This window comes from Manduca sexta, chromosome 24 (assembly GCF_014839805.1).
Source record: "Manduca sexta isolate Smith_Timp_Sample1 chromosome 24, JHU_Msex_v1.0, whole genome shotgun sequence".
Classification (NCBI taxonomy): domain Eukaryota; kingdom Metazoa; phylum Arthropoda; class Insecta; order Lepidoptera; family Sphingidae; genus Manduca; species Manduca sexta.
In genome coordinates, this window is record NC_051138.1 from 8,779,727 (window position 1) to 8,801,146 (window position 21,420).

At 34.7% G+C, this 21,420-nt stretch overlaps 1 protein-coding gene and 1 long non-coding RNA gene across 3 annotated transcripts; both read left to right on the forward strand.

Annotated features, from left to right (window-relative positions):
- The first annotated feature begins 1,883 nt into the window (after window positions 1-1,883).
- On the forward strand, window positions 1,884-2,657 carry LOC115454088. Its single transcript, XR_003939626.2, has 2 exons — window positions 1,884-2,012; window positions 2,247-2,657. It is a non-coding gene; the product is annotated as an uncharacterized LOC115454088 (long non-coding RNA).
- A 4,613-nt stretch (window positions 2,658-7,270) lies between these two features.
- LOC115453916 (T-complex protein 1 subunit delta) lies at window positions 7,271-19,781 on the forward strand. 2 transcript variants are annotated; one of them, XM_037442553.1, is made up of 11 exons: window positions 7,271-7,527; window positions 8,182-8,234; window positions 8,692-8,781; window positions 9,970-10,137; window positions 11,004-11,145; window positions 12,348-12,556; window positions 12,854-12,993; window positions 13,835-14,039; window positions 14,204-14,486; window positions 17,778-17,989; window positions 18,986-19,781. In XM_037442553.1, the coding sequence occupies exons 1-11, from the start codon at window positions 7,422-7,424 to the stop codon at window positions 19,001-19,003; spliced, it is 1,626 nt and encodes a 541-aa protein (XP_037298450.1). In that variant the 5' UTR covers window positions 7,271-7,421; the 3' UTR covers window positions 19,004-19,781. The 2 variants fall into 2 exon arrangements, with proteins under 2 accessions (XP_037298450.1, XP_037298451.1); XM_037442554.1 differs by lacking the exon at window positions 18,986-19,781 and having other exon boundaries at window positions 17,778-18,001.
- Window positions 19,782-21,420: the final 1,639 nt, after the last annotated feature.

The window sequence follows — 21,420 nt, forward strand, 5'->3', positions numbered from 1 at the left end:
TAATTTCAATAATTATTGAAATTATTATTAATATAATCGGCGGGAATCTCCGTCGCGTATATCGTCGACGGAGATTCCCGCCGCTTCCGCCTTGTGCAGGCGCGGCGCTAGCGAGCTCGGGGCTCGCAGCAACGGCGTGTGGTTGGTTGGTTTGGGCGTTATTTTGACCGGATGTTATAAACTTACTTTCATAATCACCATCATAGCAAGGTAAAGTATCATTGTGATAAATATTATAAACGGTAGTAACATTTAGTATTTTATCTAAGTTATCGGTAAGATAAGTGCCGGAATTTTTTCTAAGTTTAGAGAGTAAAGTATTATTGGAAATAGTTACCATTTTAAAGATGAATTTGTACAACAACATTAGAATGCGAATTCTCATAGGAGGTAAATTGCATTCAATTTGCATAGAGTTAATAGGAGATGTATTCATGGCACCGAGAATTAAACGCATATTTTTATTTTGTATTTTCTCAATTTTATCGATCAGTCTCATAGAGGAAGCATAACAAAAGAATGCGTATTCAAAATGGCTTCTAACTAACGATTTATAAAGCATTAAAAGAGTCTTTGGATCTGCTCCCCATTTAGAGCCAACTAAGGATCTGAGAATATTTGTAGCTTTCATAGCCCTTACTATTAAGCAATCGACGTACTTTAACCAACTTAAATTTTGATGGAAAAGAACTCCTAAGAATTTCACATTTGTTTCAATAGGAATTTTAATGTTGTGATATAAAACAGAAAATACAGAAATTTTAAGGCTTTTTTTAGAAAATATTACTATTTTGCTTTTATATGGATTGATTTCTAAGCCCAAAAAATTGAAATAACGGTGAAGATTTTGAAGAACCAGGTTTAATTTAGTTTTAGTTTGTACCAAGTCATCATCGCTGCAGTATATGGCTAAATCGTCAGCAAATTGCAGATTTACAACGCTCGATCCCAAAACTATATTTAATCGATGTATATATAATATATACAACAGGGGGCTTAAAATACCTCCCTGACACACACCTTTAAATGAAAGTCTAGGTCCATAAAATTTATTATTATATTTAACAAAAACTTCTCTACCCGAGAGGAAATTGTAAATCCAATGAACCATTTTATCTGGAATACCCAAATTTAATAGAGATGTAGACAACAAACTTATATTGACATTATTAAAAGCACCCACAACATCTAGAAAAATGCATGCCAGATGTTTGTTTTCATTAAAAGCAGAGTTGACGTCAGTATAAAAGTGAGCAAGGCTTTCCCGGGCAGACATCCCGCGACGAAAACCAAATTGATTGTTGGGTAAAAGGCGGTTATGTTCGATATAAAATTCAAGACGAAGTTTTAGAAGCTGTTCGAAAATTTTCCCAACACATGAGGTTAATGCTATTGGTCGATATGAATCCGGACTATTGGGAGATTTATCAGGCTTGAGTATTGGAACCAAACAATCCATTTTCCACTCTTTCGGAATAAGAGAGGCGCACCATAAAGAATTTAAGATTTTTAGAAAAATTAATTTATTACGTGACGAGAGATTTTTGATCATTTTATATGAAATATTGTCTAATCCGCACGCTGTATCTCTCCGAGATTTTATGGCTGTATTTAATTCTTCTAAAGTAAATGGATCAACGAGATAGGAGTTATTGATATTTAAACGAGCAGTCCCAGAATGAAAATCATGATGGGGTTCAACGAAGTCTGGAGAATATTTCCTTAAAAATCGTTAATCCATAAGCTATCTGATGTAGTCGACATGGAAGATGATGAGAAAGTTTTATTAAATTTACGCATAGTTTGCCAAATTTTAGAAATAGGAGTTACTCGAGATAAATTTAAACAAAATTCTTGCCAACTATTATTCCTCTCTCGTTTTATTACAAATTTTTTTCGAGCTTGTAATTTTTTGAATTCCATAAAATTTTCAAGTGTAGGATTGTATTTGAACCTTATATAAGCATCTTTACTATTTTTGACGGCCAACGCACAACTCTCATTCCACCAAGGTACTGTCTGATGCCGAATGTTCTTAATAGAATTAGTTTGATATAATTTATTGCTACTCTGTGGAATTTATTGCTCAATAGCTGTCATAATAATGTTATAGAATTTATTATATAACTCAAGTGGTTCAGATGATAAAAAATCAGAATTGTCTAGCATTTTATTAACTAAAACAGAGAAAGTTTCCCAGTTGATCATACGAAGATTATATTTCCGAAAGTATTTCATGTTTGCAGATTCACTAAAGGCAGGAGGAAAACTATTGTTCAACAGAAGTTTAGTCATTGTTGGCAAATGATAGCTGCCTAAAGGATCATCATGAACCCACCATTCAGAATTAAGTGCCAATGAAGGACTAATAAATGAAAGATCCAGTGCATTAGGTCGCCAAGTGTTAGTGCCAATCGTAGTAACATGTCCATCATTTAATAACACTAAATCACAATCATCGAGGGAATCGAGAATGTCTCTGCCTCGTGCATCAGTTGAAGAACAACCCCACAAGACATGATGTGCATTAAAATCCCCTGATATAAAGGCCGGTTTCGGAATACTGTTAATTAAGTTGATAAATTTAGATTTCGTAAATGTAGGGGTGCAATTAGTAGGACAATAAAAGCTAGCGATTGAAAGCGGCTTATTATTTATTGTTATTTTTATTACAACGTTTTGTAGCGAATCATCACAATAAGTCTCTATATTCTCATAATAAATACTGTTGTGAATCACTATAGCAACACCATTATGATGATTGCCACAGTCATTTCGCACAATAGAATAGCCTTTTATATTGCAACGATGATGAGGTTTGAGCCAAGTCTCAGATATAATGGCTATATGAATTGAATGATCAAAAAGAAATTGGGTAAAAATATGCCGATTACACAAAAGACTTTGAGCATTCCACTGTACTATATTTAACTGATTGTGGGTGAATTTGAAGAAGAAATATTTTTAGCTTTGAATGTTTCATTAACTATATCAAGCACACTTTTAGAGCAAATGGGTGTATCTTTAGTTTTACTTAAGGTCACAATTTTAACTATTGACTCAACTAAAATGTTTAATGCTTTATTGTCTGAGTTAATAATGGTGAGAAAGTCAATATCGCGTTTTTTTTGTTTGAGAGGAGGAAAATTTTTTTCATCAAAAATGTCTGCAAAGGATTTGGGCATGTATTTATTTTTGTTCTCTTCTATTTTCTTTTTCTTTATAGGGCATACACCAGAAATGCTGATGTGGTTGCCCTGGCAATGTACACATAAAGCTTCTTGCATTGTTTTGTTACATGTTTTATAATTGTGGCTTTCACTGCATATGGAGCAACGTTCAGAATTTTTGCAAAATTTAGATAAATGGCCATACCTCAAGCACCGGTAGCATTGTTTGACTGGAGGCACATACTTTGTGATGTCATGTCTTCACCCTGCTAAATCGACATGGTCCGGAAGAACAGAAGCTGCAAATGTGATTGCTACAGTTTGGGTTGGCTGTTGAATAAAACCATTGTCAGTGTTAGTTTTGCGCAAAATTCTTCGGACACAGATGATTTTTTTATAGGTAGACAACATTGTAAAAATTTTCTTATTTGTTAATTTTATTGGTACATTTCTTATAATGCCTTTAACTTCTGTTGAATAGGCAGGAATACTGGCTTTAAAATATATATAATATATATAATATAATATTCTTTTAGGAAAGTTTGGTTATTTAAAAATGCATTGGCAAGACCAGGCTTTTCAAAATAAACACCAATTTTAAATTTATTTAAACTTCTCAGATATTTAACTCCTTTGTTAAATCTTTTTAAGCAAGTAGATAATGAAAGCAGATCCCTGGATCCAATGGAACGTTGATTATCTGCAGATTCTCACGAATACTACAAACTCTGCAGCTGCAGCATCTTCAGGATATCTCCTTGTATAGTCTGTGACATAATATGGTGCATATTTTACAACCTCTAATTGCTCCTCTTCACACTCTGAGGATGAAGAATCACCTGAGGTTTCCTCAGGCTTATCTTCAACAGTATCCCCTAAGCTATCTTTTTCCGCTTCTTCGTTCGACCCTTCCCCATTGCAAGAAAAGAATTAAATATTTATTTAGCTAATATCTTATCAGTAGTTTTATTTACTTTTACTAAATTATTAGGATTTCGTTATATTTTAATATAAAAATTTTAAAATATATTTTAAGCCCGCCTAATCACTTGAAGGTTCCCGCGCTTTTTTTCTTGTTTTTCCCTTTATTTTTGGGAAGGCAAAGGGTTCTAGCCCATACAGCCTCGTCATTAATAGTGCTTTCTATGAGATCCAGTACGATAAGGCCTAAGCCAAGTCTTCATATTATTTCCTTGTTTAAATTAACAACAAAAATATTACACAACCTATAGCCACTTTTGAAAAGCACGCGCTGAAGTATAACGTAACTAAATTGTGTGGGTGCGTTTGTGACATTGTTTTGTGGTTAGCAAGTTGGAACATTTGACATTTTATTTGCTTTTTTAATTCGGCATCATAAAGAGGACCAAAGGTAACCGTTTGATTATTTAAAAGTGTACGCAAGCCGACCTTAACAACATAATATTTGTCTCGTTCTTTTCAACGGTTTTGGCCTATTTGAAAAAGTGGGATAAGTATATGAGGGTAATTTAGATTCCTTCTATGCTTGTTCTTGTTCTGAGCTTCTATGCTTGTCATTGTTCTGAGGGTAACCATTTGATAATTTTAAAGTGTACGCAAGCCGACCTTAGCAACATAATTTTTGTCTCGTTCTTTTCAACGGATTTGGCCTATTTGAAAAAATAGGATAGGTATATGAGGGTAATTTAGATTCGTTCTATGCTCGTTCTTGTTCTAAGGTTTAAACATAACTTTTTGTTTAATTTTACCTGAAAAAAATACCAGAATCATTTATCAAATTTTTAAACGTATCAAACCATATAGTGAAGTAGTAAGTAGTAACTCACTGACAAAAGATTCTAATAAAATAGTTCTATGTGTAGGGGAGCGATGGCGTCTATTCCTCAGAACAAGAACAAGCATTCAAATAAAATATATTTGTTCCGTCGCTACTAGGGCATGGCAACACTGGTTCTAATACAAAAGACAAGAGCCGTAATTTATAAATAAAAAAAAAAAAAAATACAAAAGACAAAAGTGCAGAGCAAAGAGAATTATAATATATATGGAAATAGAGAGCCTACTCGTTGGGTTTTTGTGCCAATCGACATTACGGCTGCTTCATACTTGTGAGGTAGAGGGCGTTCGCGATTTTCGTTGCGTTTCACGATTCAGGTTTATTGTGTTTTATTATTTTGCAAACGGTTTTAAAAGTGCAGAAGACGGCAATCCAAGTATTAAAATACTTAGAAGCAGATCTGTATTTACTATGCCGTCGTAGTATAATATTTCTGACATCTTATTTACAGTGTACTTCTATCATTATCAATACATAATAATTCGATAGTAATAAGATCTAAGAATAAGATCGTTAATCAGACAAACATCATATTGAAAATATTATTTTTATTTTATTTTTTTGCTATAACATTTTGTGTACAAAATGCTTATAGTAAGTACTAATGATATTCACATTCCATATTAGATTTACAAAGTATTACACCTCTATTAAGCTATGTAAGCGCTGATAATTTGATCTTAGTTATTAATTATATTCAATGGAAAAGTAAACGATACTACTTTAAAATAAACTGTAATACACTGTAAAATTCCGAAATACTAAATAATAAAATATACTTAAAATTATTTTATGTCTAAAAATACATACTGTGACGAATAATAATTAACATTGATATTTATAATATGCTAAAACATTCTCAATTGTCAAACTATATTTTTATAACAATTGATTTAACTTTTATAAAAAATATATGAATTCTTTTGTATTTCGATAATCATTTTAATGTATCATCAAATAAATATCAAGTATCAATGTTCAAATAAAAGAGAATTTATAATTTTTTATAAAAATTGCCTAATAATATACGATTCAATATAGAAATACATAAAAATTTACAAATCTAGAACAGCAATTAACTCTGAAACATACTAGCTAGCCATATTATTTATCTTTGTCTTCATCAAAAAGGAAATTCGGATTCTAGCATTATCTTTCTACACAAACAAGTGAAACTAATATTAACAAGAACAAACTTATTCTAAGCCAAACAAAATAATTTCACAAATAAGTCACGCTACTTTTAAAAATTGAAAATGTAAAATCATGGATATTTCGGCCTTTAAAATTTAATATGACGAAATTTTAAAGGCCGAAATATCCATGATTATTAATTATTTTTACATTTTTCTTTCAACTGCGAGAACTAATCACTAACTAGACGTGAATTTAAATTCTTTACTTGCCAATACTTGTTTAGTTACCCAGATTAAAGCCGAAACAAAATGTATGAAAATGGACCTTGAGCTACCACCTTAATATTTTACCATTTAATAACAATCATCAGATATTGTGGCAACTCGTTTGAAATTGTGTCAGACGACTTGCCACAATCTCTGTCATTGTGTCAGTCAATTTTTTATCGTATTTCGTTCGGAATTTTCAGTAATGCATATTTTTTTTAATTAATTAAAATAGCCTCTGACATTTGTTTTTATGTTTTTACTTATCTAATTTAATTACGTACATAATTATTTTATAAATAGGGATAAAAGGCATGATTAGTGTTTTGAAAACTTATTCTCCAGTGTCATCTAACTGAAAGTATCTTACAACAAAATTAATTTGAGGTTAGACCAAAAACAAATAGAGTGACTGTTTGAGAGTGACATACCCAGTGTTGCCAGAAGGTTACATTTCTTACATTTTTCGTTACTTTTGACCCCCTCGCGTAACATGTAAGTAATTTTTATATTTAAGGCAATTTTCGTAACTTTTGAGAACAACGAGATTTGTAATATAAATTATTTATTGTAAACAGTTTACGAACGCATTTCTATTCAACGCATCCAAATTGAACGCACCTAAAACTGGCGGGTCTAAGAAGTATTTCACTCCATATCACACTTAGGATGGCTCGCCATGACAAAATGAAACGTATCTTGCATTCACTAAAACTTGATTTTGCTTGAGTGTGCGCGCGCACATTTTCTACTTCGCGAGTCCCCGCAGTTTCGTAGCTACAGAAATGCTTGCCAAAAACGCGTAAATAACAAAAAAAACAATAATGTAACTTTTGCAGCAAAAATGTAACATTTCAAGAAACGAAACGTAACTTACGACTCAAGGGCCCTGGCAACACTGGACATACCCCTGGTGCAGAGCTTTGGTGCAGAGCGACTCGAGTCAGGTGTTCAAAGTTTATACGAGAAAAAATATCTGTGTTAATCACAGAATTTCATTCATATTTCAGTATTGTGATTAATTTTACGATGGCACCCAAAGCTGGTGGTGATTCGGCAAAAGCTATTTCTGGAGTTTACAAAGATAAAAGTAAACCAACGGATATTCGTCTCAGTAATATAAATGCCGCAAAAGGTAAAAACATCTGAAATTTGTTATTAAAATTTTGGTGATATTTTAATTTTAAATAATTTGATATCTAGTTCAGTCGAAGAAGTACATGAGGAAAAATCGACGTATGTACTTTTTTATTGCAATAACGTAATATTTTACATAAAAAGTACATTTCGGCAACCATACTACACAATAATACATAGATACTGTAATAAATTTTACATTATATGAAACTTGGTGACTAATATGAGTAAAGCTAATTTGTTCAGATGCAAAAGAATATTTTTTGGGATAATTCAAGGGTGACTATTAGACGTTTTGAATTATAACAAGAATTTTTAAGTACTTAATAAAATCCTGGCTTTGCTCCTCAAAATATAATCAAAGTTGAGGTCACTGCTTAACTTAATTTATTCTGAATTTACAACCAGAAATTGATGACACTGTTTGAACTTAGAATTTAGTTTTCTTTAATCTAGAAATGCTATTTCCTACCCTAAAGTAGTAAAAAGTAACGATATATGTTTGCGTTCTTTTATATGCAAAATGTACATACACTGTAATTAATTACAATAAAAAAAAATATTACCAACACATTTATACTCATGAATAACTATAAAAATAAATATACTGATTAGTTGCTATTTTTAATGACTATTATTATTACTTTTTCAGCTGTATCAGATGCTATTCGTACTAGCTTAGGACCACGGGGAATGGATAAAATGGTAATATACTATTAAGGATAATCATTGACTAGTTAAATTTCAAATATGGCCATCTCCATACCTGTTTGATATTGGGATTTAATGTTAATAAATAACTTGAAGTCCAGTCAAATGCAAAAGAAATGAACTAATGAAAAAATTCAAATCACCTTTAAATACTTGTGTCTGTATCAACAATTGTTGTTTCTTCACTAAATAAATTTCATAGGGTTTACTTTATTTTATATAAGTATAAAGCATATTTTGAGTGAAATTAATGTGTAGAAGCCTTTTAAAGTTTTGAAAATTGTTGAGCTACTTTTGTAGCTGACTGTACATAAAGTTAATCTGAAAATTCAAACATATCTATATCTATATCTTTGCTTTAATAGTACAAAAGTCCACTGCTAGTTTTTAATTTAGAACAAACTTGACTTGTAAATAAATTTATTATTATTAGTTTCTCATTTATTTTTAGATTCAAGCAGCAAATGGAGAAGTAACAATAACAAATGATGGTGCTACTATTTTAAAACAAATGAGTGTTATTCATCCAGCTGCTAAAATGGTAAGCAAGTTATGACCTAAATGATTACAAACTGGTTCAAAGCCTAACAAATGCAAAATTACTACAGTGGGCCCATGGTAATGCGGCTCTGTCTAATATATTGTGACAAACTAAGACAGATATCTTTGTCAATACGCAATCATGTAGTACACAAACATATATTTTATTTCTTGGATTACAAGATCTTGTTTCATTTCAATTGTGATTTAATTATTTATTATTTCTAAAGAGTTTTAGACCTAATAAACAGTAGCCCTAGAATATCTTGGCTATGCAGTATTAGTCTATAGACAAACTTACCATAACAGTTGCATTATAAGTTACTTTATCAAATTGTTATGATTTGTCCTATTTCATACATTTCTCTTTTGGCATATTCTAAACCAGAAATTAAATGTCTATAAGTGCATGCATGTTTGTTATGGTCCTTAGTTCCTATGTTTTTTTATATTCTTGCTGGAAAAAAAAGTTATATAACACAATGATTTAATATTAGTTCTTACACCTGTACCATAATGTATAAGAAAGAAACAAGCAAATGTATTAATAATTGTGGTAGATATTTTTGGATTAATTCCTTGCTTGTTCCAACATGTCACCTAGATCATAAATAGTAGTTCAATTCAAAACTCTTGTAGGCTTTAAACATAGTCTGTTTCGATTTGTAGAAAGAAAATATTAGGAAGTTCGTGTATAAGCCTGGTTTTCTTTGTATTAATATGTTATTGTTAAAATGCTCTTTAAAATGGTGGTCCATGGGATAATTTCTATGGCATTTATTTGAAGTGGGTATAATTTACTTTCAACAAATAGAGATATGACACCTAAAACCATAACAAGCCAAAACATGATGTATGGAAATTACAAGCAGTGTAATGGAGTTTCTTATTCATATTTTATAGCACAAATGAAAATATTCTGATAATTTTTTAAAAGTTAATAACAATTTGGTGAATTGACACAGACTTAGGCGATAAGGAAGTTTATCAATTTTGGATTTTTAGCGGCACATTTGCTGCAGCCAAAGTTTTATCTAGACAAGTAAATGATTTAAGTTGAAGGCATTGTAAATTGGATGTATACATCTAGTATAGAACTTTAATCATAATTATTTGTAAATAAATGCCATAGCGTTATAAATAATAATTTATTTTAATATACCTATTAATTTAATTTCTTAATTTTTAGTTAGTGGAACTGTCTAGAGCTCAAGATATTGAAGCTGGAGATGGTACCACCTCAGTTGTAGTCATTGCTGGTGCACTACTTGATGCTGCTGAAAAGCTCTTGCAAAAGGGTATACACCCTACTGTGATTTCAGATGGCTTCCAAAAAGCATTGCAAATGGCTCTACAGGTTAGTTAAAACTACTTAGTTTTATCCTCAGAAGATATTTTATGATGATGAGGGAGCTGAGGGACCTATTTAGTGTTTGATTTTGGTCCGCATAAAGTCTTTTTGCATATTGTATGTATTAATTTGTAATAAAATCTGGCTATATTATTTGTATCTGGATGGTGTTGATGGCATTAAAATGATACATATCAAAAAAGGAAATGAATTAGTAAAATGTCCTTTACTAATGTCAAAATAAGTGAATCTAGTAAAAAAATTCGATACATTTTAAAAAAATTCTATAAAATTGAATCAATTCAGTGCATACCAAGAAAAAAAAAATACATTTTGGACCTAATGCAGTGTCAGTAAGAGTAGCACAAAGTTGGTATTGGCATTTTCAATTGGGGAGTTTTGAAGTTACATATAAATATCAATAAAACTGTTTTTTAGAGATTTTTATCATTTTTTTGCATATACTTTTATGAATGACATGCAAGCATGAACTCTGGTTTGTTTAAAAATGTCTCAATTAAAAATCTATATATAAAAATATGAATCCCCATTTCCCTTTGTCACGCCATCACGCGTGAACAGCTGGACCGATTTCACAATTATTTTTTTGTTGTTGTATTTGTTATTGTCAGGAGAAGGTTCTTATGAAAGAAAAAAAAATCAAAAAATTGCGCGGAAAATTAGAAAATTTAAGAAAACTTATTAATTTAACATAACTGTCAGTGGTTTGAAATAATTGTCAGCGATGGACAGAATGCGCGCGTGCATACATACTTAAGACAGAACAACGTCTGTGGGCCCAGCTAGTATATAATAATATTGTATATGATTAAAAGATGACTAACTCTAGTGTGAATGTCTTGAATTTTCAGGTTGTAGAAAATATGTCAACTCCAGTAGATTTAACTAATGAAGATACACTGTTAAAAGCAGCAGCAACTTCATTGAATTCAAAAGTTGTCTCACAGCACTCTACCATTTTAGCCCCAATTGCTGTTCAAGCTATCCGTGCTGGTGAGTACTTGTTCATTTATTGTACACTAGCTTTTGCCCGCGGCTCCGCCCGCGTTATAAAGTTTATCAGGCTAAAGTTTTCCGTTATGAAAGTAGTAGTTTCCTGGGACCCTATGTTCTTCCCTGGGTCTCAAACTGTCTCCATACCAAATTTCATCTTAATACGTTGGATAGTTTTTGAGTTCAACACGTTCGGGCAGACAGATGTAGCGGGGGACTTTGTTTTATAATATATTTTTTAGAACTTTTTAAGAGGAACAATCCCGTCATACATCATTGTTGCATAACTTTAACCGTTTACGCAGCGCACGCAACGGAAGCTCTCAAAACTAAAAAATTGTCCCCGTTTTTGCAACATGTTTCATTACTGCTCCGCTCCTTTTGGTCATAGCGTGATAATATATAACTTAGAGCACTCCACAAACGAAGGGCTATTCAACACAAAAAAAAATTTCAGTTCGAATCGGTAGTTCCTGAGATTAGCCATTACTGCTCCGCTCCTATTGGGTATAGCCTGATGATATATAGCCTATAGCACTCCACGAATAAAGGGCTATCCAACGCAAAAATAATTTTTCCGTTTGGACCGGTAGTTCCTGAGATTAGCCATTACTGCTCCGCTCCTATTGGTCATAGCGTGATGATATATAGCCTATAGCACTTCACGAACAAAGGGCTATCCAACGCAAAAATATTTTTTCAGTTTGGACCGGTAGTTCCCGAGATTAGCCATTACTGCTCCGCTCCTATTGGGTATAGCGTGATGATATATAACCTATAGCACTCCACGAACAAAGGGCTATCCAACGCAAAAAGATTTTTTCAGTTTGGACCGGTAGTTCCTGAGATTAGCCATTACTGCTCCGCTCCTATTGGGTATAGCGTGATGATATATAGCCTATAGCACTCCACGAACAAAAGGCTATCCAACGCAAAAAGAATTTTTCAGTTTGGACCGGTAGTTCCTGAGATTAGCACGTTCAAACAAACTCTTCAGCTTTATATAATAGTATTCACACATGGGACTCAGTGAAGCCACAGTGCGACAAAAAACAACCATTTGACTTCTGGTACAATATGAGAGGGCAACAAGCCTTTGCATAATCTTTAAAATGATATTTGTAATCACTGCCTCTGGAGTCTGGGCCATGAGATGAATGCCTGGTAGTATCTAATCATTATGTTTGAATTGTTGTTTTCAGTAATGGAGCCCATTGTTGGAGGAGTTGGCGCGCGAGTCGATCTTCGTGACGTAAAGGTGATAGAAAGGATTGGTGGCACAGTAGAGGACACTGAGCTTGTGCAGGGCCTGGTTATCCCACACCGCGCTGCCAACGTCAATGGCCCCCACCGAGTTGAAAAGGCGAAGGTTGGCCTTATCCAGTTCTGCATTTCACCTCCTAAAACTGATGTAAGTAAACTATATAAACCTTATGGTTTAATCACACACTACTCTATATAGCATCATTTGAACATTTTTTGTTACATAACATGTCGAAGAAAGAATTTTGTTGGTATTTATGTTGTGTTTGATAAGTAGGCTTTTGTTGTATTCAAGTTATTTTTATTTATACAGCTTTATTAAATTACTCATTCATTCAGTAATATCATTAATAATCTCTTTAAGCGCGATATTTTTTATAAAACTACCATGAACATGTTTTAATTGTGTAGTTGTAAGGAATATGACCAATAATTATAATTGCAGATGGATCACAATGTTATTGTATCTGACTATGCTGCTATGGATCGTGTATTGAAAGAAGAACGACAATACATTCTTAATATTGTCAAACAAATTAAGAAAGCTGGATGTAATGTACTATTAGTTCAGAAGTCCATTCTAAGGTAAAAGTACTCCTGTGTCTCAATTAAGAAATTCATATGAAATAATTAAATAGTGATCGACTTTTCGTAATCTTACACATGCCTTTAATAATTATCATTCTTCAATAGGAGGTTTTGTCACTGGTGGTAGGTCTCTCATATGTGTGAGTCTGCTTGGGTAGTTACCACCTCAATGTCTACTTCTGCCGCCAAGCAGCAGTGTGTAGTCACTTTTGTGTTCCAGTTTGAAGGACATTGTAACCAGTGTAACTACTAGAAATAATGAGACTTAACATCTTACGTCTCAGGATTGCGAGCGCAGTGGAATACCAAACAATACTTTGTAATTCAAGGTGTTGGATGGTGTTTCTACTGTTTATGGGCGGTCGTATCGCTTACCATCAGGCGAACGGCAAGCTCGTTTCGTCATTCAAAGCAATGAAAAAAATATGTCGCAACACGGTTCTTTGACCATCTTGCACAATACCGGTTTTTCTGGCACCTGCCTAAAGTAATATCAATATCCCCTGAGGTTTTTAAGGATCCAGTCTGGGCAAACTGTTAAAAAAAAAATATATTATGTTATTAATGTAAATGCCAGTTTATGATTTTTTTTTATATGAGTGACGTAAACAAAGCAACCAGTGTTTGTATTTGGATCATTTTAGCACCAAGCTGGATTGTGTCCTGATTAACATAAATGTTTATCCAGTAATATGCTCCCTTGAGAAATTATGGAATTTTTAAATCAAACTCTTTAAATAGATGGCGCTGGTGTCGCACATAATTCCAGATTCAAAAAATCACAGACTGCCGTTTATCCCTAAAGTTCACAGTGACACTTTTACGTTTTCTTTTACAGAGATGCCCTTAGTGATTTGGCTGTTCACTTCCTTGATAAAATCAAGTGTATGGTTATTAAAGATATTGAACGTGAGGATATAGAATTTGTGTGCAAAACGCTGGGATGCCGGCCAATAGCTTCTTTGGATCATTTCACTGCTGAGAATTTAGTCAATGTCGACCTCGTCGAAGAAGTCAACGAATCTGGCGGAAAATATGTTAAGGTTTGTTTTTTCCGTTACACTTCCTGTACATCTATATGCCTGATGGAATGTTTACCTGTATGCTGAAATGCCGTAATAAGCCTACTATGCGTCTGGTGCAAGTTTTTATAACTGCCCATATGCATAGTACAAAAGTCTGCACCGCTGGCACTGTGTGTGTACAGTTGACAGGGATCCCCGGGGGCGGGCGCACGGTGTCGGTGGTGGTGCGCGGGTCGAGCGGCGCGGTGGTGGCGGAGGCGGCGCGCTCGCTGCACGACGCGCTGTGCGCGGTGCGGTGCGTGGCGCGCCGGCCGGCGCTGGTGGCGGGCGGCGGCGCACCCGAGGCGGCGGCCGCTGCGGCGCTCGCGCGCGCCTCCATTGCAGCGCCTGGCGCCGACCACTACTGCCTGAGGGCCTATGCAGACGCACTAGAAGTGGTGCCCTCCACGTTGGCTGAAAACGCAGGTATATTGGGTTTTACTTGGTATGCCGGTGTGGGGTATACAGGGGTTAGGGACACGATCCAATGCTCGCTCGGATGATGCTATACTCCCGAGTGTCAAAAGTGGGCTGTAAAACCGGGGAAACCAACATAACCGTTCTACTCGCCCCGCAAGTGATGATAGCGATAACGCGTTTTAGCCCGCGAAAATAGAGGAAATATGTTGCCGCGCATTTCAAGGTATATTTATTACAAGAATGTACAATATACATATGAAATTGGCGTTTTGTATGCGCGGAATACAAAGTCGATATTTTTTTGTAAAATATAATTAATTAGTCCAAGTATGCACCATTGTTATCTATGCACTTTTGCCATCTCATAGGGAGTTGATCGCTTTACCAAAAAAAACATGGAGGCGAGAATCAATAAACTCTTTGAAGGCAGTATGGCCTGCTACACCTGAGTTGAAGTTTTTTCCTTGTAGAAAGTTATCCAAATTTAAAAAAAAGTGGTAATCTGTTGGAGAAAGGTCCAGAGAGTAAAGTGGATGTCGCAGACATTAAAATTGCAGCTCCTCTTGTTTAGCGGCCGTCTGTTGTGCAGTGTGTGCTCTACCACACTAGCGTTGTCCTGAAGCAGTAGTGGCCTAGAGCGATTGTCCAGGCTCGATTTTTAGCAGCTAGTTCTTCCATCATGGTTTGCAGTTGCTGACAATAGATATCTGCGGTAATCGTTTGGCCAGATTTTAAAACAGTTTTATCACTCACCCCGAAGCTTGCAGCTAACTCTGAAGTGGTTTACGATGGATCCGCTTCCACGATAGACTATAATTCCTCATTATCCACATTTGTCTCCGGCAGTCCACAGGACTTGTTCTGAAGGTCGAAACTTCCGGAAAGAAGTCGTTGGAACCAAAAACATTCCGTGTTTTCTTTTGCGACACAAGCTCCATACACGTTAATCCTTCGGGCTGTTTCTGCAGCACAGGTGCCACGTGTAACTCTTTCTCGTAAATATAGCGAAATTTCATTTTTATCCATTGTGTGATATGAAAGACGCCAAAGAAAAAACTAATCAGGAAAAAACTAATAAATGACTGTTCGAAACTCAAATGTACAATCTGCAACAGAAGTCGTTGAGCATAATTTGTTTCCAGTATTTTCTAATCATTATCATTTACCATAAGTAACTGATTATATAAAATACAAAACAACTTGTCATAATTAAACTACAAAAGAAGGTGAACGCAGTCAAATCATTAATTGCTAAACATTATTAGCGACAATTTTTTATGATCTGTAATAAATACAAATGTGGCTGAAATTAGCAATTTTTTTATTTTATATACAAGCTTTTTTTCCTATTCATTAAATTGAACCCATTAAGCTTCAAGACACCGATCTCGCGAAGCAGAGCGCACCGCGTTTTCTCTATCAAAACATTGCCGAATAAATACAACATTCCATATTATCAATTAAATTGTTATTTTATAACATACTAGCATTGGCTCGTTGCTCCGCCGACGTGAAAAAGTTTTTCAGGGACAAAAGTCCTGCTTTATATTTTCCCGAGATAGAAAGTAGCCTATCGCGCTAGAGAGTAATGTAGCTTCCTATAAGTGAAATATTTTCAAAATCCGTTTAGTATTTCCTGAGTTTAGCGTATTCAAACAAACAAACTCTTCAGGTTTAAATATTAGTATATATTTCAGTTAATAACCAGAATTATATATTTTTTACGTATGGACAAAACATCAAAATATTTAAGAATAATGTTTGAAAGTAATATTATAACAATAAAAGTAATAAGATAGTCACATTTTAAACATCCACTTTTAGTGAGAGCACTGGCCGGTTTAAGAAACAAATGTGTAAATTCAAAATTATTCTGGCAGGAGATTCTCCTTAAGGGATTCAACGTAAACGTCAGTTTCTTATTCATACTTTTTTAAGCCCATCCTATACTTTGATATCCATATGCTAGGAAGTAAAAAAAAACTAGTCCGCCATCCTGGGCCGTCCGTCATATTGGATTTAGAAGGACGTCACTTAGTTAACCATGCATTGTCATTCAAACTAAATGTATATGCAATATTTTATCCCAATCGGTTGAGAAAAAATAGCCTACAAAATCATTTGCAAGATTTGACCCAAACATATTATGTATACATGCATACGCACATACATGCATACATACGCAGATGCATAAATACATACAAACTTTGCGACGTAAATAAAAGCTTGAAATAAATAAAATGATGTACAGTGTAGACTTTTATGTTGTATTCCATAATGAGATTCATCAACATCAAATGCACTGTCAAGTTATAAAACTAATAAGTAAAATGTTTAGCGACTTGTGTTTTGTAACATTGAAATGATAACCTTAATTTGTACTCATCCTTGGTAAGTGATCTATGGTTCGTTTCAATGTTCAGGTGTTTTGTAAATTAGTATCTGTTCATCGACTTTTGTTGTTGACCGTACCTACCAGTTAAGTGCATTTATAAATTTGAATTTGTAATTCTTAACCAAAGAGAAGATATTTCAGACCAAAGTGGCTAGTACGATAAAACGACAATTTCATTTATGTAAGGACCTAACATTATTTTATTTGGATCTAAATTGCATTCGTGAATTTTAAATTTCAAGACACTGTAATGCATTCGCACCATTTGTCATTTTACTATAATTTTGATTTTAGTAAAACTCCAAATCCTAGTGTCTATTCATAATATACGCATATATACTAACCCCCTTATTCATAGACGTTTTTTATCTAATGAGTAAAGCTGTGATAACAAGTCTGTTTCTCAGTGCTGACGGCATGGCAGTCTTCTCAGTGCGTAGACATAGGGCCGTTGTGATTGGCTAATATTGAGATACAACAATAATATCCAATCACAACGGCCCTATGTCTGTTTCTCAGTGACGTTGGGCACTGAGAAACAAGCTTGTTATCACAGCTTTACTTCGTCCTTAGATAAAAAACGTTTATGAATAAGGGGGTAAGCCTCTTCTTCATAGACGTTATTTATCTAAGGAGCATTGCTGTGATAACAAGTCTGTTTCTCAGCTTTGTTTATGTGACAGCCAACTAGTTCAAGTTGTATCCCAATATTAGCCAATCACAATGGCCCTATGTCTGTCTACGCACTGCGAAGGTTGCCATGCCGTCAACACTGAGAAACAGACTTGTTATGACAGCAATGCTCCGTCTTTAGATAAATAACGTCTATCTAAGGGGTTAAGATTTTATGCCCCCCTTATTATTGTTTCGCCACGTCTAAGGTTTGTATTGCTATCGGTTAGGTCTGAACCCGATTGAGACGGTGACGGAGTTACGCGCGGCGCACGCGCGCGGTGCCGAGTCCGACGAAGGCTCGAGCGCGGGCGTCAACGTGCGTCGCGGCCGCGTTACCGACATGCGCGCTGAGCACGTGCTACAGCCGCTGCACGTCACCGCCTCCGCTCTGGCGCTCTCCACCGAGACTGTGCGGGCTATACTTAAGATTGATGACATTGTAAGTACATAATGATTTTTTATATTTATGCGAACGACTTCCCGTGACTATGAAAGTTGTAAAGTATTCACAACGTCGGGAATAAAAGATTTTAAATAAAAGTTAGTAATATCAATATTATGACTACATTTTAATTTTTAACTGCATGGCAAAGTGACCCCACCTCACTTGATTGTAAGTAGAGTATGGTCTAGACAGACTGTCGACAGATGAAAAATGATTACTCCTCACTAATCAACACAAGTATGCCGGCTGTTTGCAACCTGATATATACAGCCTGCTCCCAGAATGCAACATACATGGTTGACTATGGTGGGTTTTCCACCTTGTGGTCAGTGACCATTATCTGAATGTATACCAATAACCACATATTCTGATGTTTCAAACTAAATTGATACACAGGTTCCATATTGATATTAACTGCCCTTGGCAATATAATAATATGCACTTAAAATATGTCTCTGAATTAAGATTCCATTTATCAACATGTCTGTGTGAGTACACCTTAATAATGTAATACAAGGTGTGCATAGAATTTTAGCAAATAACTTTATGCATGGAAATTATGGGCTGTATTAATAGATACAACTCAGTTTTGCTCTAAAGTGCGATATCAGATGGAATGATGTAAGTCGACATCTTAAGAGTCCCTATTTAATAAACCCATATTACCTTCAGCTCCATTAACATTTTACGTAAGAATATGTCACGGATTTTAACAGCAAAATTTTGTTTATGTAACATCGCCGATTTGATTGAGGACTAGCTCTTAAATGAGAGTCTGGTTTATTGAATAGTTCAATACATTAATGTCTACTTGAGATTTTACTCAAAGATAAGATTGATTTATTAATATAGACCTATATTTTCATTAATTTTCTGGGTTGAGTATTAGTCTAGTTACTGTATTGAGTTTATTAAACCACTTTATGCTAACACTAATAAATAATACATGAAAAAAGTATAGTATGTATTCATGAATTTTTCTTTTCACAGGTAAACACAATGAATTAGAGATGAAATTCAACCAAGCATTGAACTAATACATTGATATGCTTTACTAATTTTATTGATATCTCAAGAAAGAGATGTGGAATGTGGACACATCTTAGCTTCAATTGAAATTTAATATGTATTACAATACCAAAAAATAATCTTTGTTGGATTTTAAATACCAGTGAATTTCAGTTCTAATATTATGCGGTATTTAAATGTAGACAATAGGATGTTTTACTTTGTTAGTATTATTTCAGCATTATTGTTTACCAAATAATAAACTTCTGACAACCGAAAATATTTTTAGTCGCAATAATGTAAACTGTTCACTGTATTTAACTGCTTTAAGGCCTGATTCACAGCTACTGAACTGCTATTTGTCACATATAAGCCGATCAAATAAAGTCGGTCTCTATTCTATGCCTTTAATTAATGATAATAAAATGAATACCTATGTACTGTTTTAATTACTTACTTGTTTTTGTTGTTTAACCCAAATAGGATCGGGGCTGTCAAAAATTGCTAAAGTATAATAGATTTTATTTCATTTTCATTAAGTCGCTCTCACTTATCAGTTGAGTGATTGATAGGATACTTGTCAAATAAAATATACTTGAAACTTGTGAAACAGGTCCTTAGTATCTTATGCAACTGAGTAATGTCAATACCTACACTTAGCTTATTATGATACTAAATTGTATGTTGCCTGTACTTTTATATTTTGTAGTATATACAAAATTATTGGTCTAGGTATTTAAAATTTAATTAAATGAACTAATACATTTTACCTTGGCGACAGTAGTTTTTTTTTTTTGCGCCCATAGTGGCGACCACTCTACGGACGCCAAGACTGCGTGGATGCTTGCGGTAAGTATAGAATCTGTGGACACTAAATGCGCATTAGCAAAATAAGCTTTTCCAAAAAGTGTTGTCAGATGGAGGTTGATTCAAGTCGCCGACATTTTAAAGTTGCCTAAAGTCGCTAAATCATGCGAGCAGGTGAGGAATACAAAAAAGGCACAATATTTCATTTATCGATTTTTTAAACAAGTTATTTCCTATAAAGTGTAATACCCTAAAAGTTATAAACTACTACCTTTAAGGTGGTAGCTCAATTTAATATGACGAAATTTTAAAGGCAGAAATATCCATGATTATTAATTATTTTTACATTTTTCTTTCAACTGCGAGAACTAATCACTAACTAGACGTGAATTTAAATTCTTTACTTGCCAATACTTCTTTAGTTACCCAGATTAAAGCCGAAACAAAATGTATGAAAATGGACCTTGAGCTACCACCTTAATCTCTTTACAAAAGGGATTATAACGCGAAACTTTCGAGATAGCCTAAATAACAATATTATTTCGAACTATACGTATTTTGTGCGTATATTGATTAATCGAACTATAATATGTATGGAAGTTGTTTTATTAACGCGCTTCTAAGATTTCTTCTGAATGGGATTATACGATCGAATTGTGCATCGTTGCACGTCACCGCGTCGTCTTCTTATCCGCAATATGGATCGCCTCAACCTGCCATTTAATGGTAGGCCACCATTCGGCCCCACAGGTGCACAACCCGTGCGATCACTTACATAACACCCACGTCGGAAGCCCCTCGCGCACCGAAGAATGCTCTGTGTCAATGGCAGCATGAGAGCTACCTTCCACGCTGCCGTCCATCCCAGGAATCACCACACACTAACGGCGGACGGCTCATGCCGCCCGCGACCCCCCTCCCCCCCCCTTTACGACAGGCCGGGGATATCATGGAAAATTTCTCCATACGCCCCCCATCTATAGCGCGGGCGTTAAGTCGTGGCTATACCTACATACGCTTTGTTACCGCGATTATATAGGTAATATTTATTAATGCCATTTGACCTAAATTTAATCTTAGTGCGGCCCCGTCGTTTTATATTGCACCAAAATTATTAATCTATACTATTATATAAAGCTGAAGAGTTTGTTTGTTTGTTTGAACGCGCTAATCTCAGGAACTACCGGTCCAAACTGAAAAATTCTTTTTGCGTTGGATAGCCCTATGTTCGTGGAGTGCTATAGGCTATATATCATCACGCTATACCCAATAGGAGCGGAGCAGTAATGCCTAATCTCAGGAACTACCGGTCCGAACTGAAAAATTCTTTTGCGTTGGATAGCCCTTTGTTCGTGGAGTGCTATAGGCTATATATCATCACGCTATACCCAATAGGAGCGGAGCAGTAATGGCTAATCTCAGGAACTACCGGTCCAAGCTGAAAAATTCTTTTTGCGTTGGATAGCCTTTTGTTCGTGGAGTGCTATAGGCTATATATCATCACTCTATACCCAATAGGAGCAGAGCAGTAATGGCTAATCTCAGGAACTACCGGTTCGAACTAAAAAATTCATTTTGTATTGGATAGCCCTTTGTTCGTGAAGTGCTAT

Coding starts and splice junctions, on each gene's coding strand:
- LOC115453916 (XM_037442553.1), top strand. CDS start 7,422: ATGGCACCCAAAGCTGGTGGTGATTCGGCAAAAGCTATTTCTGGAGTT. Junction 10,138..11,003: donor CATTGCAAATGGCTCTACAG/GTTAGTTAAAAC, acceptor TTGAATTTTCAG/GTTGTAGAAAATATGTCAAC. Junction 14,040..14,203: donor CTGGCGGAAAATATGTTAAG/GTTTGTTTTTTC, acceptor GTGTGTGTACAG/TTGACAGGGATCCCCGGGGG.